Consider the following 27,543-nt stretch of genomic DNA (forward strand, 5'->3'; position numbering starts at 1 on the left):
ATGCAAACATATATTTGCTTACCAAAAAAGGGGCTCAAAATATTGGCATCTGAAAATCCTGAGATACAAGAAGCAGTGTCTTCAGTTTTTCCTGACCATCAACCAGGGCTCTCTGGAAGGGCGCTGATTTCCCACACTAACCTCTATGCAGACATCCATACAACAGCATGTGCCTGCCAGATACCCACAAAGCTTCGCGAATGCAGACAAAAGATTATACACCTTAACAGAAAATTTTCTCTATTGTCAGATCAAAATTTCTTCCAGCCTACCCTTCAAAACCACCAAAAAGTTTAGATACATACAAGTTAGTTATTTTTAAAGAACTTTTTTGATTAAATAATTAATATTTCCACTCTATCTGTGTTTTGACAACTTTTATAAATAGCTGACCTGAAAAAGCCTCGGTCTACAGCTGAGCGATTCATGATAACAGAGTCTTCTTGATTATACCCGGTGTACGATGCAATGGCCACAATTGAGTTGATACCTGTAACACATTCAAGAGCATACATCAAAGCATCATCTGGGAAACAAAGAAAAACTGTTCCTTTTTATTTAATCATATTTGCCACAGATGTTTTTCACCATGGTAACCATCAAAGTCTACTCCTCCTGGAATAGCGATCTGTGAGGCAACTACTCTGATACCTTAATGATTAATATATGCAAATCTTAAGAGTAGTCATTCCTTGGGGCGGGCCTGGTGGCGCAGCAGTTAAGTGCGCACATTCCGCTTCGGTGGCCCAGCGTTTGCCGGTTCCGATCCCAGGTTCGGACAAGGCACAGCTTGATAAGCCATGCTGTGGTAGGCATCCCACATATAAAGTAGAGGAAGCTGGGCACGGATGTTAGCTCAGGGCCAGTCTTCCTCAGCAAAAGGAGGAGGATTGGCAGCAGTTAGCTCAGGGCTAATCTTCCTCAAAGAAAAAAACAGTAGTCATTCCCAATGTATCCATTCTTATCATCAGTGATTATATATACAAGTCACTCGTATTTATGAAGTGCCTCCCTAAACCAAGTTTCACGATTCTCACAGCAACCCTATGCCATAAACAAGTATTGTTATTTTTATTATGAGAAAGAGCTAAGTAAATAAATTATTCATGATCCCAAAGTTAATAAGCAACAGGCTCGAGCCCCAGCTCCTTGTCTCCTGATTTCTGGTTTTAGGTTTGAACCTGGTACTACTCTGCTGTTCCTCTTCCCAGCCCTGTTCTGTTCCTAGACCCTCCCGATGCCACCAAAACAGTGGTATTATCTTCCCCACTACAACCTTATTCTTAGCTGCAGCTGCCAAAACTACTTTTGATGAGACTGTAAAGAAAGTAACAAGTATTAAAGTAAGAAAAAAACTTGAAAACACACTATAAACTAGTAGACTGCAATATAAGAAATGATTGTTCATTGTAACCTATCATTAACTCAATAAAAATTAAAAGAAAAAAGAAATGATTATTCAATGTGAGTGGGGTTTCAATGAACATAATTCACATATATGTGAATCATCAGATTTTCTAGAAATGAAAATACACTCAACTCTAAAGCTATTCTATTTAAAGATTTTATTTTTCCTTTTTCTCCCCAAAGTCCCCCAGTACATAGCTGTATTTTTTTTTTTTTCAGTTGTGGGTCCTTCTAGTTGTGGCATGTGAGATGCCACCTCAGCATGGCTTGATGAGTGGTGCCATGTCCGTGCCGAGGATCTGAACTGGCGAAACCCTGGGATGCCAAAGCGGAGCACAAGAACTTAACCACTCGAGCACAGGGCCAGCCCCTAAAGCTATAATTAACATAACATCTTGATTTAAATATTTCAAATGTGCAGTAAAAACTGTGACTACAGAATACAAAAGAACCAAAATCTGGATGACTGAATGTTTTGGTTATCTGAATAAACAGTTTATATTTGCTTCCTTAAAGCTAAATTCAATTTCCAAAATACAACCCTCCCTTCCATCTCATTCATTTACTCCTTTATGTGTACAGCAGGGGGGCAAGGGTTTTAACAGGCGGAGTGCAGGTTAGGGGTGATGATGATGCTGGTCTGGGTTGGGGACACTGAAGATACACTCCTTTAAGTCTTCAATTCCAAGTAATTCCCAACCCAAGGTAGGAACAGATGTGGAGAAAGAGATACATGCAAAGGGCAGGCCCTCCTCCCTGACAACTATATTTGCTCCTTAAAAGCTCTGGCTTCTGTACCACGAAAAGCTTTCCGCTGGCTATTTAAAACACACTGGCAAGGTAGCTGATTCCAGAGTACGTTTTTAACTTGAATTCATTCATAATATTTTAAAAAGTAAATTCACACAAAAGCTTAGACTTCAAACTTTTCATGAAAAATCAGATCTGGCATCACCGTGTTCCCATATACACATCACACCCATAGCTGAAGCTGAACAGGCCTAACCCCAGGTAAACGTCTCTCCAACTCACCAACTGCTCACCAATCCTGCCTAACTCGGTAGGAATCTGAGACTACAAGCCCTGTTTAACACATAACACTGAACACTTCGGGCTAAATATAACCCCAACTGCTCTCTAAGAAGGAGGATCATAATAACAAGTGGGCATTTGTTCTTCTGAGCACCTTGATGGTTTTCTGTATTTAAATTTGGAGCAGAAAAAGCTAAAATGTTCTGCTTGAGGAGGAAGGGGAGCGTGAAATTCTCCAAGGGAAGGGCAGTGTTAGGGAAGCTGAGCCCTTCCTGGGAAAGGCCAGAGATAAAGCTCCCGGTGGCAGGCAGCCAAGAAGGGTCTTCAGAGACCTGAAAAATCAAAGAGTCACTCCTCAGGTGTGCAATGAAAACTCCTCTTGAAATCTAAATGACTTCCTCTAAGAAACCTTTAGTAACATCCATATTGGTCACCATCCTTTTGTGTGGATTCTTTGGGAGAACTTAAGAATTTTAAGTTTCACAAACGATCAAGCAGCATAATGCAGAGAAAGTATATAAATATAAAGATGCAGGATCCTGAAGGCAGGGAGACCAGAAAAGACTCGAGAATTTGCAGAGTCTTGAGAGAGATGATGCGATCCTCTTACTGGGGAAGCCAGTAGTAGGACATACGTGACATCTCTGATGCATGGAATAGGCAAGACTTCCCTAGCACGTCCTCATGTTTTGGGAGAGCACTGCCTATTATGCCCCTTCTTCTCCAGGCAGCACTGCCTTTTAGGTGGTCAGCTTTCTTGGCCCTTGTCAAGACAAGGACTTTCCTGCCTCTCATACGAAAATCCCTGGATCATCCATATATGCTACATCTACCACAGTCCAGGAGGCAACCCCCTCCACTCTACAACCTTTATCCAAGGTATGTGGACAAGTCTGAGATCAGCTAAATTTAGCTGAAAACAGTAAACTTCTGAATTATATTTCTAAAATTTTCTTCTTAACTTAAAAGCGCCAAATCAAGACACAATGTAGTGAGGCCGGCCCTGTGACCGAGTGGTTAAGTTCACGCGCCTCGCTCTGGCGGCCCAGGGTTTCACCAGATCCTGGGCACGCACTAGCACTGCTCATCAATCCATACTGAGGCAGCGTCCCACAGAGCAGAGCCAGAAGGACCTACAACTAGAATATACAACTATGTACTGTGGGGGCTTTAGGGAGAAGAAGAAGAAGAAAAAAAAAGAAGATTGGCAACAGATGTTAACTCAGGTGCCAATCTTTAAAAAAAAAAAAAGAAAAGAAAAGCAATGTAGTGAAGAGGAAAGAGCGCAAGAAAGGGAGATGGGGGTGAAAGGCCTACATATGGTCAAAAGGAAAAAGACCAGAACTTAAATTCTGGATTTATATTTCTTAAGTTGTGTGACTTTGGGCAAGTAACCTTTCTGACCCTGTCTCTACACTGATAAAACAGATGATACAAACATCACTGTTACTAATCAGCTAACACTTATTCTTCCCTTACTAAGTGCTAGGCACTAAGCCAGGAGTTTTAAATGGATTTAACCATGTAATCATCACAAAAGGTTTGTGAGGTGGGTACTATTATTATTCTCATTTTACAGGTGAAGAAACATCACAAAGCTTTTATGATGCTTAGAAATTACATGTGTAAAGTGCCTTGGATGGTGTTTCACACAAACTGCTCAATAAGTATTAGTAACTATGTTAAAAATATCTGTGAGTTCAAGGACTATGCAAAGTCTAGGATTACAACCCACCTGTGAGGCAAGTCCAAACCCTTCCTGCCACTTTGTCCTCACCCACTTTAAGTCTCAGCTCAGCACTGAGGAGGCTCTAAGTCCCCTGACCCACTCTGAGTTACGGCAAACTTTTGTCATAAGGATCTTTGCTTCCAGATGTCAACCAGGGTAACAGTACTCCATAGAAACAGGAATGATACTAACCAAAGACATTCCTTAAGATAACCTGATCAATCCCTTCCCTTGGTTAGGGCTCAGAATTTGGCCTATGCAGCTGGCATGTTAGGCAGGGCCAGGGGCAATAATTCAGCCAGGATGGTCAGGAGACAGCTTACATCAATAGGTTGAGCAAATAAGTAAATATACTGTGGACAATGAGAGCCAGGTTTCTCACTGTCAGAGAACAGAGTTCCAAAACAAACAAAAAATTTTGTTCTAAATAAAGTTCTAAAATAAACTATGGTGTTCGATTGGGGTAGAAAACACTGGTGTGAATTCATAGTTCTTTAATATACACAGATATAAAAATGGATAAAGGTATGTTTGTGGTTCTATGCCTACACTATTTTCCTAGCTCTGTCAGCCGAGAGCACCTAGAAACTATGACATTCTAATAGCAAGGAGCACATCTAGCTACTCGGACTTTGGTTTCTACATACTATCCTTCACTAAAAGGAGAAATGGCTGACTCCAGATTTAGGAGAAGGAAAGCTCAAGATGAGGCAAAATATAAGGAAGTGCTTAAAGAATGATGAGGACCTATCAGGAGTCATCTTGAAGGTGCTCCTACTGGAAAATCTGGGACAATTTCAGCATCAAAATGGAAAGAATGATGTAAATCACCTTAAGGCAACAATCATCGTGCTACACTAACGGCTGAAGGTTTGACAAGGAAGAAGATATTTACATCATCTCAAAGTATCTCCTCACAAAAGACTTATTATTTACTAATAAGTACAAAATACTTAAAATTAACAAAAAGTGGAGAAACCTGACAGATACCATCTTAATCATATGACAAAAGTTAAAATCACTAATAATGGGACAAGTAGACAGCATGTGGCTACTGATAAGGCACTGAGAAAGCTGCAACACTTCTATGCTAGTCCTGACAAAAATTCATCGCCTGAATATAATCATGGGAAAACAAGTCAAACCCAAATTGAGAGACAATGTACAAAGTAACTTGCCTGGACTCTTCAAAAATGTCCAGGCCATGAGTGACAAGGAAAGACTAAGGAACTGTTCCAGATTAAGGAGACTAAATAAAGAGACATGCAACTAAATGCAAGCCACAATCCTGGATTAGATCCTACATGTATAAAGGATATTATTAGGACAACTGGCAAAATTTGAATTGGGGACTCCTAACTAGATGGGTATCAATGACAACCTCCTGATTTTGATGGTTGTACTGTGCAGAATGTCCTTGTTTTTAGGAAACATACATTGAAGAACTAAAGAGTGATGTGGCTTCACGTCTGCAACTTATTCTCAAATGGTGTGGGGTGAAAGAGAAAGGGAAAGAATAAGGAAAATGTGGTAAAATGTGAACTAGGAAATCTGGATGAAAAGTACACAGGAGTTCTTTGAACTAGGCTTACAACTTTTCTCTAAATTTGAAATTCTCTCAAAATAAAGTTTTGAAATAGATAAGATGATTAAGGCACGAAACAATAAGAGAACTGAAAGGGATGTAGTCCCCACCAACCATGCCCTCACCACTTCACATCAGCACCAAAGGAACATGTGATTTCAAATCCAATCCTTCACCTATATTTCTTCTCTTCTCTAGCCACAAAGCAACTATTATCTAAATTTTGAAGAAAACACAGCACTGCAAGCACAGCCCAACGATATGAGCATGTTGTCCACAAATAGCAGATTTTGTTTTTCTGGACAAGAGTAACCCCTTGTGGAGGACTTTGAAAATAAATCTTCCAACCTGAGAGAATTTGCTATCAAAATATTAGATCCCCTATTACAGTCAATAATTTAAATCCACTACTTACAAGACAAACTTTACTAAATAAATAATGTTACCCACAGCCAAAATTCTGTTAATGCAGTTAAGACAAGAATTGTGCCAAAGAACTATACTACTTCCTCTAAGTCAACATTCTCATACTCTTCAGACTTCTCTGCACCGCTTTACCTGTTGTCCAGTCTCCTTAAGAATCTGGTCCAGCAAACTCCTGATTCTCCTCCTTAGCAACTACATCTCAAATCTCCTCCCGACTTCCTTTCCTGGTCCCTGAAGGTCTGTTTGTCTCTGGCTTTATTCTCACTCTGCATATTCCTTCAGCAATTTCATAGTAAACTATAAATACTAATATATCAAAAACTTTACAGCTCTAGATTTGACCTTTCAAACTGCATTTGCAACTCACTTTTAGAAGATCATTTCTTAGATGTTGTGGCAGCAACTCAAAATCTACATGTCAAAAACTGAATTTATTATCTTATATCTAAAATCTCTTCCTTCTTCTAATGTGGGTCCCAAACTTATTAATAGTACCTCTCTCTCCTTGATCACCCAAGCCAGGAACACCACCAGTATTTCCAATTCCTTTCTTTCTTCTCATCATTACACAACCAATCAGTCCTCAAATCCTACCAAGTGTATTTCAACAGGTGTCTCACTCCTTACTCTTTTTCATTTCCTAAGGACCTTACCATTTCTCACTTAGACCACTGTGAAAACCTCTAAATTATCCCCCTGGTAATACCATATCTGACTCTAATCTATCCCTTACATGACTGCCAGAATGATATTCCTAATTGGATTACTTCCTTGCTCAAAATAGCTGGATGGGGGGCCAGCTGGTGATGTAGTGGTTAAGTTCACGTGCTCTGCTTCGGCAGCCTGGGGTTCACCAGTTTGGATCCCAGGCGCAGACCTACACACTGCTCATTAAGCCATGCTGTGGTGGCATCCTACATACAAAACAGAGGACAATGGGCACAGATGTTAGCTCAGTGACAATCTTCCTCAAGGAAAAAGAAGACGACTGGCAACAGACATCGGCCAATCGTCTTCACCAAAAACAAACAAACAAAATGCTGGAGGAGTCTTCATTCTCCAAATTCAACCTGCTCTCTCCATGCTATGAGACCAAGTTTCACGCTCATGCACTTACACTGCAGCTATACTAAAGTGACACGACTACTGATTGTTCCCCTATCTCATGCCTTCATGCATCTAGGCCCTTGCTCAAACCATCTCTCAGATTCAAATACCCTTTGTACAACTTCAGTCTAAAATGCTACCTCCCCCATGAAACTGGCTCTAGATTTCCAAAAGAAATCAATTATTTCTTCACTCTGTGCTTCCAAAAGACTCTGTATACCTCGATCTTAGCAGTTTCCACATATCTACTTTTATTTAATGGTGTTCATGTTTCCCACCACATTATAAATTCCATGAGAACAGAAACTGTGTCATATGCATTTTATTAACCCTCTCGAGCACCCAAAAAAGTGCCTTAAGCATGGCAGGATCTTAAAAATGAAGAAAGCTGAACATACCTGCGGGCAGCTCTCTAAATCGTAGATATTCCATAGACCGTGTAGTCACAAGTGGTTTTTGAGGATAATAGAGAACATGGGCCAACGTATCCATACGGACATGGAAGTTAGTGATATAAACTCCCATAGCCTGCTTACCCATAGCAGACTGGTATGTATTTCTAGGGGACTGAAGGTAGAAATGAAAAGCAGAATCAATGAAAATTTAATTACTTCTAAAGGAATAGACTCTACAGGGTACTACATAAATTAGAAATATGGTTCAAAAGTTTCTACTTTTTTCTGAAAGACAAGTGATAACCATTTGGAACAATCAATTATGGCTCTTAACAGTGAACCACAAGAATAAGCCTGTTAAATGCTCATTCTGTAGGAGTCCACAGTCTTTTCATTGAAAAGCTTTTCTTTAGGAGGAAGCTACAGACTAATCTCTAATTTTTATTATATTTTTCTCAATTTCTTACAAATCAGAAGTTAAAACTTCTACCCACCTGGTTATGATCAGGAAAGGGAATAATAGATGCACAGACGCCAAGAATCATTGACGGATGAATCTCACAGTGTGTGTATGTGGAACAATAAGCTACTTCTTTCTCCTGTAAATCATCTGGAGTCATCGCAAGCATTACTGTTTCTTCTTCTAGAGTATCAATATATTCTACTACCCCACTGGCCACAAGATCTTGCCAACTAAAAAAGAAGAGTTCACTTAATTTATTTCCTGAGCTATTTTAATTAACTAGGCTTCCTACTTAATAAAGACGATTCCTAAATCTATAGGTACTGATATCGAAAGAGTTCCAAAATAGATACATTACTGTTAACAATGAAAAAAGAGAAAGTTACTGAACAATAGACATAAAGTATGCTTCCATACTATTATTACTAGTTTTGCTTTGTTCTAAAGAAACTACTTGTGGGGTAGGGGGTGAGTATATAAATACACAGAGTAAGATCTGGAAGAATATATACTCATTGTTAACAGTACTTACTTTTGAAGAGGAGAGTATGAATTTGGGTTTTTATATATTTTTATTATACACATTGCTTGAATTGTTTTACAATAAAATTTTTTTTACAATAAAAATAAATTTTAGCGCAGGTTCATCTTTTTATTAAAGTTATTATTATATTACTCATCTTATAGGTTATATATTTATATTAAATAGGTTTTTCCTTATCATTATTATTAAACTTTAACATGCCACAGACTTTTACATTTAAACAAAACCATGTAAGCCCTTTACTTGATAACAAAAATTAAGAAAAACAAATTGAGTGCTAATGAGTACGGTGTTTCTTTTTGAGGTGATGAAAATGTTATGGAATTAGTGGTGATGGTTGCACAATCTTGTGAATATATAAAAACCACTGAACTGTGTATTTTTAAATGGTTAATTTTATGGTATGTGAATTATATCTCAATCTTTGTCTCATTGCATATTCTTACCTGTAGTTGTTATACTCTCTCTCTTTCAATTGATCAATATGTCTCTTCTTCAAAAGTAGCTTTTGTTTTTCCACAATCAGAAGTGGTCTACAAATCCGGCCTGCATCTGTATAGATCCGAATCTCCCTCTCTCGAATATCTCTGATCATAGAAACCTATATATTAAAAGACAAAACAGTCTCATGAATTTTTATTTTCTCTCTATCACTGAGGCTTAGCTAAAAATACAATCAAAGTCCTAATAAATTTCTGGAGCAACTAATTATCAAATAAAATGGATAAATCTTAGTTTATCATTGTTCAATATACTAAAAACCTACGTATAATAACAATCTTCTAAAGTATAAATATATAACCTTGGTAATTAGAGAGCTGAACAACATCTGGTAATAATATCATACAAGATAAAGTAAAATGAAGAAAATACATTTTTGGTATGACAAACACCAGTATATGACAATTTCTTATTTCACCTCTTTGATAACTACGCATACTTCACTCTGTAACCTTTCAATAACCAGCCCTATATAACTTTGCCGTGATCATACTTTCCCAGTAATAAGCCTGACTTCTCACACTCCCCCATCAGGCAAATGGCTTATAACTTAGCTGTGTAATGCAGCAGTCACCAGCCACATGTCACTATTGAGCACTAGAAATGTGGACAGTCTGAACTGAAATATGCTGTAAGTATAGAACCACATAAGTAGTTCACATTATATTTCTACTGGATGGCACCAGAAAATACATGCTTAGAAAATATCAAAAATATTTTGGGAAAATTTGCAATAAAGAGCACAATAATTATTAAAAGCACTGCAGAATTTGAGGTACCTACATGTCAAGAAATAAGCCAAAAAGAAAATAAATAAGGGTTTTCAGTGAAATATCTAGATCTAATATACAATCTTGGAAGTCAACTAAAAGATGAAATGCCAATGAGTTGGGAAATTTTTGGAAAAGTAGATTGGTATTTCTCCAAAAAAGTACTTTAAAAAAGTGAAATTACATCTGGATACTTTCATTAAAGAAAAGATTGGGTTTATTTAAGAAAGGGAAAGATTTGGATGACTTGGTTTAAAAACAATAGTAAATCATAAAAGAGTCAGCAAAAATATCCACTTTGTAAAAACTAGAGTCAAAAGCCAAGAAAGAGAAAATGTTTCACGTTCTCCGCCCATTTCCTATCCTTAGAAAACAATCTGAGGAGAAACACTGTGTCTGCGAGTAAATACACCACTAGTGGCATTCTGAAGTCCCAGAAGAGACACTGCTTTCAGATGCACTGCCTTAAATCATTAGAGAATTCCAAATAGAATACAGCTTTATTGTCTTAAAAGGAGGACATAAATTGAGCTGTGCCTCCTCAAAGGCCAAAGAGTATCTTACATTCCAAAGGAAACAAATATTCTTTAACAGGTCTAGAGAAGACTACTGACAGGAAAGCCTAACAGGTCCAACCGAAGACTGAAGTTAGAAATGGATAAAATGATGACTTCTGGTTATTAGAAAATATGAAACACAAGAAAAAGTACTAGACGACTTCTGAAAAATACACACAATTCTCCCACTTAGAGACTCCCAACATCACTCTCCAATAGGAGATCAAAGTGTCTAGTCCAAGGACACAGGGTCTATTTGTACGTTCAACAAACACTCAATGTCTACTATGTGTCAGGCACCATGCTCAGAGGTGAAAATACAAAGTCATATTAAGACATGTTCCCTGTTTCTGAGGAGTTAACAGTGTAGTAGTGAGATAGGCAAACAAATCAATAGCTGCTATTTGGTATAAGCATTCTGTCAGAAGTAATTAAGTAAAATATGCTATATATAGTCACAGAGATCTAAATCAGGGAGTCAGCCAACAGCCTGAAGACCAAATCTGCCCTCACCTGCCATCTGCTTTTGTCAATAGCTTTACTGGTTTATGTATTGTCTATGGCTGCTTTTCACTACAACAGTAGAGTTGAATACGCAACAGACACTGTACGGTAAACAAAGCCTAAAATATTTAACATCTGGCCCTTTACAGAAAATGTTTGCAAACCTCTGATCTAAATCAAACTGGAGGGTCAGGTAACGTATTCTGAAGGAGATAAGAGTTCATAGAAGTTTTGCAGAATAAGTGAGATTTAGCTGGGAAAAGTAATAAGTACCCTTCTCCCTACTGCCTGTTTTTGAGGAGGCACAGGGGACAGGGAGCGCAAACACTCCAGGTTGAAGGAATGGGCCCATGGAAAGGTAAAGAGGCCTAAAAAAGCATAAAGAATTACCCCAGAGAACACAGAAAAGCTGAAGGCAGCTCTTAGCAGAAAAACATGACATCAGTAAAGTTCTCAATCATAAAAAATACAGCCAATTTCGGTTCTTAGGCTGTCTCTCAGCCCTGCCTGCCTTCAAGTGAAGCACTCTGTTCCTGACTTCAAATTGTGCATATGCTGGGGTCCAAATCCAGTGTCTTTGCTACTGGAAAGCCTGGAGCAACCAAACTCTCTTCTCTGCTTTGCTAGGTCAGAAGGAAGCCAGCTACTGGCTTAAGTGTGTTGCAGTTTCTCTCCAAAACTATATTCACCTAGCCAGACTCTAAGGTATAGATGTGGATGAATCAAAAGCCTGAGCCATATCCCTCAATACAGTAGTCATGTGCCACATAACAACGTTTCGGTCAACAATGTTTCGGTCAACAACTGACCACATATACAAGAGTGGTCCTGTAAGACTAGTACCACAGAGTCTAGTGTGTAATAGGCTATACCATCTAGGTTTGTGTAAGTACACTCTATGATGTTCACACAGTGACAAAAATCGCCTAATGATGCATATCTCAGGACGTATTCCTGTCGTTAAGCAATGCATGACGGTACACTCAAGGCAAAAGCCCTATTTTGGGGAATAATAAAGCTCATACTATATTTTAATGATTAAAAAAAGTTCATCCTAATCCCAAAAGACTTCAATATCTACCTAAATATAAGAAAATCTATTAGAGGTGTATCACATTTTATGAATGAATCTCTGGATTCAGATAAAGGATAAATCAGATGATTATTCCCTTTTTAAAAGTATTGTGGGGGCTGGCCCCGTGGCCAAGTGGTTAAGTTTGTGCGCTCTGCTTCAGCGGCCCAGGGTTTCACTGGTTCGAAGCCTGGGCGCGGACATGGCACTGCTCATCAAGCCACGCTGAGGCAGCATCCCACATGCCACAACTAGAAGGACCCACAACTAAAAATACACAACTATGTAGTGAGGGGCTTTGGGAGAAAAAAGGAAAAATAAAATCTTAAAAAAAAAAAGCATTGTTGTGTCAGCTTTACAAAAATGTCCTCAAAAGAATTCCTTTTACATTAAAATGATTCAAATTCTAAATTCTAATTTAATAATTTAAATTACACATCAAATTTTTAGAAGCATATATCTAAAGCATTAAAGGAAGCAATTCCTTATAATTAAATTTAGTTCATCCTAGACCTAAACATCACGTAGACTTTCGACAATATACTTTACAACTCAAGGGAAACCAGTTAAAGAAAGACGGTAACGCAAAAATAACTTTCACTAGTTTTATGCCTTGTTTAGAAATCCCATAGATCACACCCTCTTAGTTAATTCAAGACTCTTACTTCAGACACAATGATGTCCATCTGACGCCGTAATTTCCTTAGAGTGTTCATAAGTTGTTCAGGATCTTTATGTATTCCAACCCAGCAGCCATTAACAAAAATTTTGGTTGCACTAAAAATGTGAAAGCAAAAACATTTTGCACTTAGTAACTCTATACTAAGCTATAACCAAAAATTAACAATAGTTTTTTTAAAAAATTGCATCTATACACACTCAGCAATAGCTGCAGGAGAAATTTCTTCTAAATTTTCCATACTCCATTCTTCTAAAAATTCCAGAATTGGAGAAGGTTGAGATCCAACTGAAATATAAGCCATCAGAGCTAAATTCTTCACAAGTCCTACAGCATGGCCCTAGGAACAAACAAAGTATTACTCATTCTAAGTTAACAAGCCTATCAAAATTCTTTTCCATAAACATTTTTCCTTCAATTTGATTTCAGGATTTACTCTTACTTCCTAAGAACAAAATTCCAAATAATATTTAGTTCTAAACCACACTGCCTAATTAAATAAAAACTTACTTCTAAAAGTAATTATACTTTACATAATTATTGGCAGACTTTTTGTCCTGAACATAAATTCTAACGCATTACCTCTGGGGTCTCAGCAGGACACACCATTCCCCACAATGTATTATGCAACTGTCTTGGTTTGGCCAGCTTGCCATCTCTACCAATCGGAGAATTTAAACGACGCAGGTGAGAAAGAGTGGACGCAAAAGTCAGGCGGTTTAATACCTAGAAAACAATAGCAAATCTTTAAAGTTTAGGCATTTCTGTTACAGCACAATTCTGGCAAATATTAGAATGAAGCAAAGCCATATTTTTACATATAATCCACCGAGTGTCAAACTGTCCACATCCCTCCATTCTCCACCCTTTCCCTGAATAATCTTGTTCAGCCCCATAACTTAGCTGCCCCTTACAGGAGGAATGCCAAATAGGCGGTGTTCTCCCAGACTACATAAATGTTTCATGGTCTGTCTCCAACTACTAGGATGTTAACTCCATAAGAATGGGAATTTTTTATTTGTTTTTTCTCTGTTCTGTACCTAGAACAGTACTTGACACACGTTAGGCACTCAGCAAGTAATAAATGCTACCAACTCAGTACTTTTTCCAGGTTGAGGTCTCTGAATCCAAGATGGAGATTCAATACTTATAGGACACTAAGCAAGGTAATACTCATAAGTCAGGTAATAATTATTACCTTTATTACTTATTATCCTTTGAGGGATATAAAGCAATCAATTCAAGCTCAATACACCTAATAAAAAATCACCATCTTTCCTAGCCCTATAACAACCCAAACCTCCTCCATCCGCCTAAAACTCTTGTCAGGGTTAATGGCAATCCAGAAATCTCCCAATCCAGAAGCTCAAAATCACTTTAGTCTCTGACTTCCTTCTTTCATACATTAATAAACTTACCCTGGCAATTCTACTTTCAAATTTTCTCAAAAACCCAACCCTTCCATTCCCAACATCACAGCAACAGGCCAGTGCCTTACCTCTTGCCTATACTACTGGCATCACCTCCTGCAATGTACCCTCCAATCGACCCTCTTCGGTTACCAGAATTATTAAAACATAGAGTTGTTCACATCGCTCACCTATTTAAAAAATATTAAACAGGTCCCCACCAACTAGAGAGGAACACGACATTAAAGCTCTTCTCAGTGAAGTCTGAAATGACCCTCCCCTACCAGTCTCTCCAATTCCTGTACCCATCCACATTGCCAAACACCCTACCAAGTGCACACCATTGACCACTGTATTGCCAAAGAATGGAATGCACTTCCCCACTCTGCTCTGCCTGGTGAAATGTTGCCACCTCTATAAAAGTCATCTGACCCATCTCCAAGAAGAACTGTTCCCTTTTCTGTACTCTACTGAGTTTTCCATCATTCAACTAATCAGTCAGTCTTACAAAACGTACTTCCTAAATATTTCTCAAATTTGACTCCACTCTCCATCTCTACAAGACTGCTCTAGTCCAGGCCCTAATTATTTCTCACTCAGCCTGTTACAACAATCTTCCGGCCACCAACTTGGCCCTTCTCAAATCTTTTCTCCAAACAGCCAATTACTGTGAATCTACCTAAAAAACAAAAATGACCACAACACTCCTCTATATGAGCTCGTCCCAGCTCCCCTCTCCAATCCCACCTTAACTCTCCCATTTGATTTGAAAACCCTAGACTGCTCTAGCTGCTCCCACATACACACACATTCTTTCCTCTCTCCATCCCTTTCAGAATATTAAGAAGTTTTCTCCAGTTTTCCTGTGAGCTGCTGGTTCTACTCTCCTATCAGGTTTGGCCTATTTCCCAATTACCCTTCAAAATTAGCTCAGGTGTTACCTCCTAAAGACTTCTTTTCACACTCTCAGGCTGTGTTAAATGCCTTTCTCCAGCATTCCCAGAGCAGTTGTGCATATCTCTCATTAAAATACTTACTCTACCATGTTGCAACTATCTCTTTACATCTATCTATGAGTATAGACTGTAAACTACTGAAGATCAGGGATCACGTTTTATCCATCTTGCCATCTCTGATGTGTGGCAGAGTGCCTGGCACATCTTAAGTCCCAATAATCATTCACTGAACTGAACTGGCAGCATGGTATTTATCAAAATTCAGCTCAGCATAGTCAGCTGTAAATGGATGAATGTTTCCTCTAATAGACGGTGAGTTCCTTGAGGGCTGGAATCTCATTCATGTTTGTGGACCCAGAATCACAAACACCAAGTATACTGAATAAAATAAATCCTTACTAAATAAAAAGGAACAAGAAATTCAACTTTATCAGCAGCCTCCCAGAATTTCTTAGAGCATCTGGGTTTCGAGGAATCAGGAGCTTGAAGTTGGTGTCAGAATGCCAAATTAATCAGGTGATACTGATAAAGGCTAGTTAAAAAAAAAGAGGGGAAGACCCCCCAAAATTCCATAAAGCCAGACATGTATAATATAGATTTTCAATCTTACATGAAAAATAAACAGAAAATATAAAAATGCCTAGTGAGACTTTTATTTAGAGGTTTCCCCATTACACCATCTGAGAGTAGCTATTGCAGGCACCATACACACAACATGCCAACATAGAGAAATCAGTGTTAGAAGTACTACATTTTGCAACAAAGTAAGGGGATGCCCATTTATCCTCTGGGTCAGCTTCTAACATCGAGCTTTTCAGACAAAAATTTCACTCACATGGACTGTCTCACCTCCCAAGTAGCTACTCTAATTTATTTACTATCTTGATGCAAGCCAAAATCTTAAGTCTCTCTTAGTAATGCTAACAGCTAATTTAAGAAAATTTTTATTTTCATAATTCAAAAGCCCCTAGTGATTTTACATCCCACCAAGAAAAAAAAGCAAAATAACTTACCTTCAATGAATCAAAGAATCTGTCAGTCTCATAACATTTTCCTATCAAACCTGTACTCATAGTCAACATCCTTACCTGAGATACTCCAGCTCTGGCTTGATGAGCTTTCTTTTGGTCACCCCAGTTTCCAGTAGCTAAAGAATATTTTAGGCCATCAGATATAATCCTTGTTTTAATTGCCAACTCCAAGTTAAAATCCTTTCCTCGATCAATAAACTTCTGTGCATAGATCCGCACTTCTTTCAGCAAATTCTTAAACATACTGCCAAATAAAATGATATGTTTTAAACATGTAAAGTTCTAAAACGTGCATTCTCAACAAGGATAAAATTGCCCACAAAGGGCAAAAAATGGTTGGGGTAGAGGGAGATAGGTGTTATTACTCTTTTTATGTATATAGTGCAGATGTACATAAGCATACATGGGTGGAGCAATTAGTGAAAAAATGTCAAAAGAGGCTCCTTACTGGGGTGATAATAAAAAAAAAAGGGCTGAAAAATACTAATCTACAACACACTAAATAACATTGTACAAAACGTTAAATTGCTAGTATTATCTTTTTTGTATTAAATTGTCTATATATTTTATTTTTTAAATAACTATAAGTTATAAAAGTATGTGTTCATTATAAAAATATGGAAAATATAAAAAACATATTAAGAATAAAATAAAAATTACAGGGGCTGGCCCGGTGGTGCAGCAGTTAAGTGCACACGTTCTGCGGCCCGGAGTTTGCCAGTTCGGATCTCGGGTGCGGACATGGCACCACTTGGCAAGCCATGCTGTGGCAGACGTCCCACATATAAAAAGTGGAGGAAGATGGGCACAGATGTTAGCTCAGGGCCAGCCTTCCTCAGCAAAAAAAGAGGAGGATTGGCAGCAGATGTTAGCTCAGGGCTAATCTTCCTCCAAAAAAAAAAAACCCACAAAACAAGTTCTTAAAAAAATAAAACAAAATAATAAAAATTAAAATTACATATAACTCCAATACTGTGAGGCAACCACCGCTAATATTTTTGATAGACCTCCCTCCACCTTTTGTGTGCTAAAAAACACAAAAACAAGACTAATAAAAATTCCAATATCAACACTTAGAAAATCAAGGCCCTACTTCAGCTTTCTCTAATGCCTTGTAAAGGCATCAGAGGAAAACATAAAATGTAAACAAGTAATAAATTCTCCTCACAAACTTGAAATTCACAGACACGAAGCAAAACTAAATCTGAGCAACTGGAAAAGAGAATTTAGCTAACTTCCTATGATTCCAAGATAGTTTACCCCTCCATGTACAATGACCAATCTAAAGTGAAATCTCTCTACTTTTAACAATATCATTCTATAATTCCTTACCCTCTAAATAAGAATGCAAGTAGCGGCCCAGCAAGATCCAATCTTTTGTTTCCATAGTGGTCTCTGTCATCTAATTCTCTTCTACCCAATGCTGCTAGAAGCAACCTATGAACCATGTACCTTCGAAAGAAAAGAAGCAAAAAAAAGAAACACATGGTTTTTGGGTTTTTTTTAACTACTACATTAAAAACAAATTTTTTACATTTTTAGCTTTAAGAAAAACTTGGCAAAGAACTTAAAACAATGAAATTTAACATACCCCAAGAAATAGGCTTTTTTGGTCTCACAAAAATCACTGACGCCAACATGAGGGAGCATTTCTTTTTGTAAGACCTCTTTTGCATATTTAATTCTTTTCTCTTTGGTGACTCCAGGCTTTGCCCCTCTTGAGCCAATGAAATTTAGTGCAACATTCTGTTCTTGAATGACAAAAGCTTCATCGAGAGAAGGTTTAACCTATCAGATAATTTAAATAAGTTATTTTCAAATTCATATTTTCACCTTAAAATGAGTCAACTGTCACTTAATTTATAACATGTTAAATATCCCTATAAAATTAATCAAATATGCAAATACTTCTAGAAAATCAAGGAATCTCAAAGTCTTAGAACTTGAAGACACCTTAGAAATCCCTGACAAAATCCACTCATCAACACAGGCAATTACACTTTCTAGAAAAATACACGATTCCATTATAAAGAGTAGCATGGTTTTTTAATGTTTAAAAACATTAAAATGTTCTTTACATTTTAATGAGCAATGACAAAATAAAGTTCCTTCCGAATATACAAAATCAATTTAGAGAAGTTTAATACTAAAATTAAAAGTTACTAAGCTACAAATAAATAAATGTGACAGATTTTCAGCCTTGGTTTAAGAAGTTTTTCTTATACCTATTTTATACCTATTCCTTACACCTATACATTATTTACCTATAAATAAAACCACTCAGTATTTCGTAAAGGAGACTATTTAAAGGCATATCGTTATAAAGACCTGTGTTCCACTCCTGCCACTAACTAGCTGTGGCCTCTGAGCAGTTTCCTCATCTAAAAGGGACTAAATAAAATAATCTCTAAGTTCCATTGCAGTTCTAACATTGTAAAATTCCAATTTTACAAAATAACGAGCATGAGAAATGAGGAGTAACATTTAGTAGCTTTGGCCCCTGAAAATATACTTTAATCCTATCACATATACTGAAATGCCTTTCCTGCCTTTGATTTCTTATGTCTATTTGTCACTGACCCACAAGTTAAAATATCCAAATTCCACTCATGGAACCAAAGATCAGAAAAAGGCCATGTAAACCAGTCAAAGTAAGGCCACAGACAGAATGATAGATGAAAGTGATCTTTATAAAGGAAATTGTCCCTGTTATGAAATTGTTTTGTTACGGTTAATATGGATTTGGAAAAAAGTATAATAATAATGTACTTTTAGAAGAATAAACTAAAGCACTTTTGCACAATGAATACCTGACTCACAAACTTGTAAAAATTGGCCCAAGCTTAAGTGCTAGCAAACAAATAGGAATTTTCAAAAGGACAACATACATAAAGCAAATCAGGTCTTTCGCTTTAAGAAAATTTCAGTTTGAATACTATCTGTATCCAGTTTGAATCATTTGGGATGCATTTTGGATAAAAGATAACATATATTCTTCAAGAAAAAAAAAAAAAAAAAAAAAGAGCATATGACTACCGGTAAAAACTTAAAGTAAAATCTAACCAGAACCCATTTTTCTCAAGTAACCATATCAATAAATACTCCACTATCTAAAATGTACTCCACTCTCTAACTTTGTGACATTTAGCCTGCATTTTACCTTATTTCTCTAGCCTTAAAGATTCTTAAAGTAGTCTTAAAGATTCTGGACAATCAGGGAAAACTTTAAGATTATCAACTACTATTCAGACAAGGATCACCAATGGAAAAAACTGATACGAAAAGGGATATTTATCTAGATTTGAAAAATCTTCCCACAAAAATAGTAACGTTATAGCGAAGGAACCTAACAGATACCACTGTAAAGTGATCAGAGTTAACATGACTAATAATGGGACAAAATGACATCATATGACTACTGATGCGATGCCCTGGGAAGCACACAATATTACTTCTGTATTCTTCCTGCCAAAAAATGCATAAATTGAATCTAAGCATGAGCAATATCAGGAAAAAACAAATTGAGGGAAGTTCTACAAAATAAATGGCCTATCCTCTCCAAAAATTTCAATGTTAAGAAAGACTAGGCAAAAAGGTGAGGAAAGATTAGAGACTAAAGAAACATAAAAACAAAATGCAATGCATGATTCAGGACTGGATTCTGAACCAGAAAAAAACAATATGCTATTAAGGATATTATCAAGACAACTGGCAAAAACCCAAATAAGATCTGTATATTAATAGTACTGTATCTAAGTTAAACATCTTGATTTTGATAAACGTACTATGATTCCATAAGTGACTGTGCTGGTTCCTAGGAAATATACACTGAAGTGTTTAGTAGTAAAGGGGCATGAGGCCGGAAACTTACTCTCAAATGACCAGGAAAAAATGTATATATAAAGAGAATGCTAAAGCAAATGTGACAGATGTAACAACTAGTGAATATGGGTGAAGAGTATGCAAGAGTTCTTTGCAACTTTTCCGTAAGTTTGAAATTATTTCAAAATAAAAAGTTAAAAAAAAAAAAACAAAATATCAACTACTCATTTCCCTTTTTACTAAATTGCACCAGACTTGTATGCTTCTATGATTTTCCTTACTACTGTTTGTTCTCACTGCTATCATTGAACTCTGGCTGCCTCTAGTTTTCACGTCTATTTTACAGAAAATTGTCAGGAAAGAGGCCAAGGCAAAGCTGAAGGATTTCACTACACAATAAATGCCATGGGATTTGTGACAGCTAAATTGCTCTTCAGGGCAGCTCTCTACTATGTTTTAAGATTAGCAACAGTCAGTAACTTGAAACCTCTTGTAAAACATTATGAATACATTTGCTTTCACGTTACCATTTCCATCATCTCTGGATCTTCAAAATCATAAATAATATGCTCTAAAATATCTCTGTCAGACACAAAACCTAATGCTCTGAACACAATAATGATAGGAACTTCTTGCTTGATATATGGTAGAGTTGCCACAATGCGCTGACCAATAGCACTCTTTTTTGCACCCTAGGAAAAAAAATGAATAGAATATGAATATACAGAATAAGAATTACAGGCATATAAAAATGTTCATGAGAATCATGTTATATATATGTTCACTGTACATATTTCAAAAGAAGCATGCCTCTCATATTCTAAGGCATGTCCTATGGCTACTTTTCAAAACCACTGAAACAGGTTTACTAATTTGATGAAGAGACTGGCATACAGACCCAAGAGAACTTCCACTCTCTACTGCCTGCCAAGATTCTTTCAGAATTACCCAATACTGTATTTAGAAATGATATTTGGCTGCAAAGAATGTGAACACTGACCCCTCACCTTCTGCCCCCACCCAAAAAAAAAAATCTCTGGAAGAAAGAAATAGATGAGGGGTAAAAAACAAGACAATATAGACAGACAAACGTGGAAAAAAGCTAAGGACAGAATGAAAAACAAATATTAACTGAGAGCTGGTCTACAATGTATCTCCTTGTTTGAAAAACCTTACAAAATTAACAAACAGCCTTTTTCACACAGTTTTCCAATTTATCTTTCAGTAAATTTCATGTACACACATACAAAAACAAACAAAAGTTACTAGCCTACACTGGCATACAAACACCTGGTTTCTCACTCTTACTCATATTTCTTTTCCTTAATATCAAACTCACTCTATCTTCTCTTAGCCTCATAATCCTACATTATCATGATCCCTCTAACAACATCTGTCATCTTCCTCCTCCTACTTCAGGCCTCCTTCCTTAGAAACCTTATCTCACCTCATGGGTGTTCAGTAATAACATTTTATAAATGATACCCAAATCTTCATCTTGACATTTTTCCTGTACCCTCAGCCCTCATATTTCCAACTGCCATTTGGTTGTTTCTACCTAGATATCAATTATTCCATTCAGTCGATTATTTGTTTCATCATAGATCATTTTCAGAATAAGCAAAACACTAAAAAAACAATGCTACATCATGCAGCTCCCCAAAATATTTTGTCTAAAAATGAACTCACTAGGTTCTCTCTAAAAATCAATTTTTAGAAGGTCTCTATTTTATGCTATCAGAATAGAAAGCACAGAATCTTAATTGACTCATCCTCATATTATATCAAACCTTCACTAAATCCAAATGATTTTCCTTTCTCTGCCTCTAATTAATTTATTTTGTCCATAGCTGCCATAATAATCTCCCTAATATACTATGTTCACGTCTTTGCCCTCCATAATCCAGGCCAATGCTTGTCAACAAAGAATGTATATCACAATCACCTGGGGATCTTTTCCAAATGCTTGTACTTGGGCTCCATTCAACCTTTTACAAGGAAGAACCATCTTAATTCTTTAAAACATCTATTCTACGTGTATATATATTTAACTTCAAGTGGTTAAAACTCTCTAATCTTCAAGTTCTTCATGTTTACAACTTATAAAAGTGATATTAAACTCTGCAGAACTGTTTGTAAGAGCACTGACTGGAAACCTAAACGGCCATCGGTAGGGAAATGGTTTAACAAATTATGCTACATCTACATATGGAATATCATAGCTCAAAAAGAATGATCAAGTGCTGATCTAAACATGTTTTTTAAAGGATACCAGCAAAGTTCAAACAGTGCGTGTGGTATGCTCCCATTTGTTTTTTTCTCATAAAGACTATTTCTGGACTGATTCACGAGAAATTATCAAAGCAGTTGCCTCTGGGGAAGATCTGATGGTCAAAGGAAGACTACTTTTTATAGTATAACCTTTTTTGTATTTTTTTTGAACAATTTTAATGCTGCATGATTTATTCAAAAAACAATAAAAAAGTACATGAAATTAAATAGAGATAATTACAACTATTTTTCAAGATGGTTGTAAAGATTAAATCAAGCAATCTGAGTAACATAATTGGAACACGGTAAATAGTCCAAAAATGCTAGCTATCATTACAATACATTATTATAAGTAACATACCTGTGGTAGGCAGCTTCTAAAATGGTGCCCAATGATCCCTGCCTACTACTATTGTTGCCTTGTGTAATTCCCTCCCCTTGAGTATGGGCTGGACATGCTAACTTATATCTAACAAAAAGAATACAGCAAAAATGATAGGCTGTTGCTTCCAAGATCAAGTTATAAAAGAGTGTGATTTCCATATTGCTCAGACACTCTATGGCTCTTCTGGATTACTGTCTCTGATGAAGCAAGCTGCCACGTTGGTGTATGGACGGGGCCCACTGGCAAAAAAAACGAGAGAGGCTTCCAGCCAACAGCCAGCAAAGAACTGAGATTCTCAGTTCAACACCCACAGTGAACTGAATCTTGCCAACAGCTACGTGAATGAACCTTAGGATGACTGCAGCCTTGTGAGAGACAGCCAGAGAAGCCAGATAAGCCACACCTAGATTCTGGACTCAGAAACTGAGATGATAAATGTTGCTATTGGAATCCTTTGTTACACAGCAATACGTAAATTATACAATACCTACCATATAACACTGATGCTCCAGAAAAGCTTTTTTGACTAAGAATGCAATCTGGTAAATTACAAAACCAGACAAAAAGGAATAAATCCAAACAATATCATATCCCAGTCCATACCTGTCCTCCTCTTGCCAGCATGCTAACCCAAATAGTACTGGTGGGTCGGGAAGAATTCTCCAGACATGATCTACACTCTCCCGTGTAGGCATATTTAGAATCCTTTTTGGCAAACACATACACTGTGTTTGTTGCCATTTTCTCTTGAGCAATCAGAACCTATATTGACAATAAAAAAGTTACAGGCATAAAACCTACAAGTCCTGAAAGTAGAAAGAAGAATGAAATATGCATCTTAATTTAATCTGATCATATAGGCTCACTGAAATATCAATTGTTGAACTTTACAAACTCCATTTTGCATAAATGTTTCCTAGAAACATGCAAGCTCAAACAACTGACCCAATTTCTAGTGCATATTATATACAGCTAAATAAAGTTTGGGCTTATATAAGTTCAGCTGTCATCCCCTACATAATTCAACTGCCACTTCCAGGTTATTCTGTATAAAAATTTATTTTAATTTCAACTTTCATAATTTAAATATTATCATTTTCTATTTTTTTTTAAATAATGCTATATACCTTTTCTGATCCATTAATAATGAAGTAGCCACCAGGATCCAGAGGGCATTCGTTTAACTCACAAAGATCACGATCTGTTAAGCCATTCAACAGGCAGTAAGTTGAACGCAACATAATTGGAATTTTTCCTATAAAAGTCTTCTGATGCTGAGTCTGAAGTTGTTCTTCACCTTCTTTAATGACTGTTTTTGTTATATCAACATAAAGTGGAGCAGAATACCTTTGAAAACAAAAGTAGGTCAGGATTAAGTAATAGTAAGGTATTTGCTAAAACTCTCAACTGGTTAAAATTACATTTTCTGAATTGCATTTCAATATCAGCTACTGGAAAAATTCTTTCTTACGTGAGATTTCTTAATCTGGCCTCATTTGGCATCATTGGTGAAGGAGCACCATCTCTTTCCCAATGGGTAGGCTTAGAGAGGTAAATTTGTTCAAACTTCAGCAAATATCTTGGCTGAAAAGAAACCAAAAAATACAAAAAAGTTAAATAATTTTTTTCCATAAAAGTTTTAACAATTCCATTTTAAATGACATTAACATTTTGAGTAGAAGAAGCTCCAGAAACTGGTGAAATTAATCCACTTTACTAATATAAGGACTCTCCAAAGTCAACATCCATATTCCATAGATGTCAAGTTTTATACTTAATTGTTTTCATAAGGTAAAGCCAAAAAGAGACAATATATCACAAGTACCTAAAGGCTATGCACACACCATGTGCTCTGAGTTTATATCAAACAGTTAAAGTGGATTTGCATTAATGATCTATATAGTTTCATGTGCCCTCTCCTTGATTAGGGTCAGAAGTACAAAGTCACCAGAAAACAAAGAAAAGATAAACTCAGACAATCAGTACCATGTTGTAATCTAATCAGCAGAAAATAAGAAAAAATAAACCTAACTCTTCAATTAAAAACAAAAAATCCTAATTATTCTATATATAGGCCTGAGAACCTCCAATTCTGGCTGACTATAGCTCAGCCCACAGCAAAAAAAATAAAATAAAATAAAAAGCTTTCAAGTACATATCTATTTGCTGCCCAACAAAACAAGATCCATGAGAAGCTTCTAGAGATAAAGACATAGTGGATTTCGCTATACACCAAATCTCAGAGAAGATGATGGGACTAAGCAGACCACGAAAGGTAAATTATTGACACCCAAGTTTCCTAAACTGGAGTAGGCAGAAGGCAAAGAGAACTGGTGGTGATAACGAGCCAAAGGGAAGACATCCCTCTACTCCTTACTTCCACCATCACCCTAGTCTAGAACATTATTATCCTAAACAAGGCTATTCCAAGACTTTTATCCACGTCCAGCCTCTTCACAATCTAAGTAAACACCATTTCCAAAGTAACCTTTCTAAAATAATGCTTTATGAATATTCTTTGACAACCTTTCAATAATTCCCCATGACATCCAAAGCCTGTGACAATCTGGTTTCATCTTATCTCCTACTAACACCTATCAAAAATAGATCAAACCGGGGGCTAGCCCCGTGGCCGAATGGTTAAGTTTGCATGCTCTGCTTCAGCAGCCCAGGCTTTCGCCAGTTCAGATCCTGGACACGGACATGGCACCACTCGTCAGGCAATACTGAGGCAGCGTCCCACATAGCACAACCAGAACGACCTTACAACTAGAATATACAACTATGTATTGGGATACTTTTGGGAGATGAAGAAAAAAAAGAAGATTGGCAACAGATGTTAGCTCAGGTGCAAATCTTTAAAAAAAAATAGATCACACCAGGGCCAGCCCCGTGGCCGAGTGGTTAAGTTTGCAAACTCCAGCTTTGGCAGCCCAGGGTTTCCCCAGTTCAGATCCTGGGCACAGACCTAGCACCACTCACCAAGCCATGCTGAGGCAGCGTCCCATATAGCACAACTAGAAGGACCTACAACTAGCATATACAGCCATGTACTGGGGGGCTTTGGGGAGAAGGAAAAAAAAAAAGATTGACAACAGATGTCAGCTCAGGTGCCAATCTTTTAAAGAAAAAAAAAATAGATCAAACCAAAAGTCATGTACTGGTTGTTATGGTCCCCATTCCATCCTCAAGTACATCCCCAAGTACATCTCCAAATACACCAAGTATTTTCTTGATGAAATGCCTAAGCATCTTTTCTCTACTAAGACAAGTCCTACCCTGCCCTTAAACGGTCAGCTTAAGTCCCTCCCATCTTTTCCACTAAGCTCTGATACTACAGCTTCAGAGATCTCTTCCTCCAGCAGTACTTACGGTACTGGCACTTTGAATATGCTACGTTATATTGTTCTCTCTCTTGTTTTGCAAAGACCATGAAGAGAAAATGATGTAAGTATAAAAATGGCATTTTATGCCCATCTTTCCAGCACAGTGCCAGAAAAGCCAATTATTTTTGTTCTTAACAGCCAAAGTCTATGCAGCATGTCCAACTAGAATGAAAATAAATAGATCAGCCCTTAGGAGCTTAGCTATAGACAAGAAGTACTGAACTGGCTAGAAATAATGACCTCCCTCTATTTCTGAGACTCTCTGCCTCACTTTTTCAGTTTTCTGTCTCTCAACGCCCATCATGCTGCCTCTCTACCTCTCAAAAGCTAGGGACAGTCATTATTTTAGGCTATATACTTCTTTACAATCACCCATGTAAAACCAGATTATAAAATTATACCCTTGCTATGATTTTAACAACACTAAAGACATGCATATCTGTAAACAAAGACTATAAAGAACTGAGAAAAATTAAACTAGCTGACATGTCTGGGTGATTTTTCCCTTATGATCTCTTATAATAATGTATTTCATGCAACAAATAATCAGGGGAGAAAGTCCTCCAAACACTTTTTCTTTTATGATTCCTTATACTGTGAAAGAAAAAAGTGGGATCTTCTGAAGCAATATGACTATTTCTAGCAGGCTTCTCTTAGTAGTTCACCATAGTTCTGAGTTCCCTCTTCTCAACTATTAAATATCTACTATCTGAATAAAGATTAGGGTTTTGGATTACTTGCAAAAATGTATCTCTCCATTAGTAAGAAACTATCAGGAGCTGACTGAAGATGCTGTAAGTACACTGCTAAAAACACCTACTGACTTTTTTTTTTTTTTTTGACCTTTAAGCCAGGTAGGAGAAGGACTGAAATTTCAAATCAATACTCTTCTTTTACTTAGGTTCCTTTATTAGAACACCCATCTTACCGGTTCTTCAACTTCCCCACTGGCATGCTGAGCTTCAGCTTGCAGGTCTATAGGTGGAGCATCTTCCACAATTCTTTGAACAGACATCTGAATAAACTCATCAAAAGAATCCAGCTGTTGTCTGACCAAGCCTTTCTCGTCAAAATAAGAACTGGAAAATATTTGAGTTCATAATTAGTCACAATTCAGTGATATTTTCCAGCATATTTCCCCATTTTCACTATAATTAAATTCTACAAATAATCATTAAATATGAACCACTACATGCCCACCAGTACACAAGATACTATGAGGTTTCTCTAAAAAAAAAAAGGTGAGACTAGGAACACTTTCTTTGTAGAACTTATTGTTAAGTTCAGCGAAACGAGACTTATACTATGGGTAAAACAATTAAAGCACAACATAAGAAGTATAAGGAAACCCAATTTACAAATGCCCTATATAGATAAATTTCATCTAACCTCTTTGAAATATTTCTTGAAAAAAAAATCAGGAGAGAAAACAAAAGAAAACGCACAAAAATAAAAATAAGAACTGTAGGGGCCAGCCCAGGGGTGCAGCGGTCAAATGCACATGTTCTGCTT

General features: G+C 37.0%; 1 protein-coding gene across 1 annotated transcript in view; it reads right to left on the reverse strand.

Moving 5' to 3' along the window:
• POLR2B (RNA polymerase II subunit B) overlaps positions 1-27,543 on the reverse strand; it is a 44,100-nt gene that overhangs the window by 8,065 nt on the left and 8,492 nt on the right. Inside the window, exons 3-17 of the mRNA XM_046656003.1 lie at positions 26,960-27,110; positions 24,117-24,229; positions 23,773-23,992; positions 23,249-23,407; positions 20,517-20,681; positions 17,759-17,955; positions 17,500-17,619; positions 16,225-16,411; positions 13,354-13,497; positions 12,972-13,111; positions 12,758-12,869; positions 9,135-9,289; positions 8,176-8,374; positions 7,685-7,853; positions 394-490 (exon numbers count right to left, since the gene is read on the reverse strand). Of these exons, the coding sequence (XP_046511959.1) occupies positions 394-490; positions 7,685-7,853; positions 8,176-8,374; positions 9,135-9,289; positions 12,758-12,869; positions 12,972-13,111; positions 13,354-13,497; positions 16,225-16,411; positions 17,500-17,619; positions 17,759-17,955; positions 20,517-20,681; positions 23,249-23,407; positions 23,773-23,992; positions 24,117-24,229; positions 26,960-27,110 (2,328 nt within the window). The remainder of the gene's footprint in view (positions 1-393; positions 491-7,684; positions 7,854-8,175; positions 8,375-9,134; positions 9,290-12,757; positions 12,870-12,971; positions 13,112-13,353; positions 13,498-16,224; positions 16,412-17,499; positions 17,620-17,758; positions 17,956-20,516; positions 20,682-23,248; positions 23,408-23,772; positions 23,993-24,116; positions 24,230-26,959; positions 27,111-27,543) is intronic.

The sequence above is a fragment of the Equus quagga genome, chromosome 3 (assembly GCF_021613505.1).
Source record: "Equus quagga isolate Etosha38 chromosome 3, UCLA_HA_Equagga_1.0, whole genome shotgun sequence".
Classification (NCBI taxonomy): Eukaryota; Metazoa; Chordata; class Mammalia; order Perissodactyla; family Equidae; genus Equus; species Equus quagga.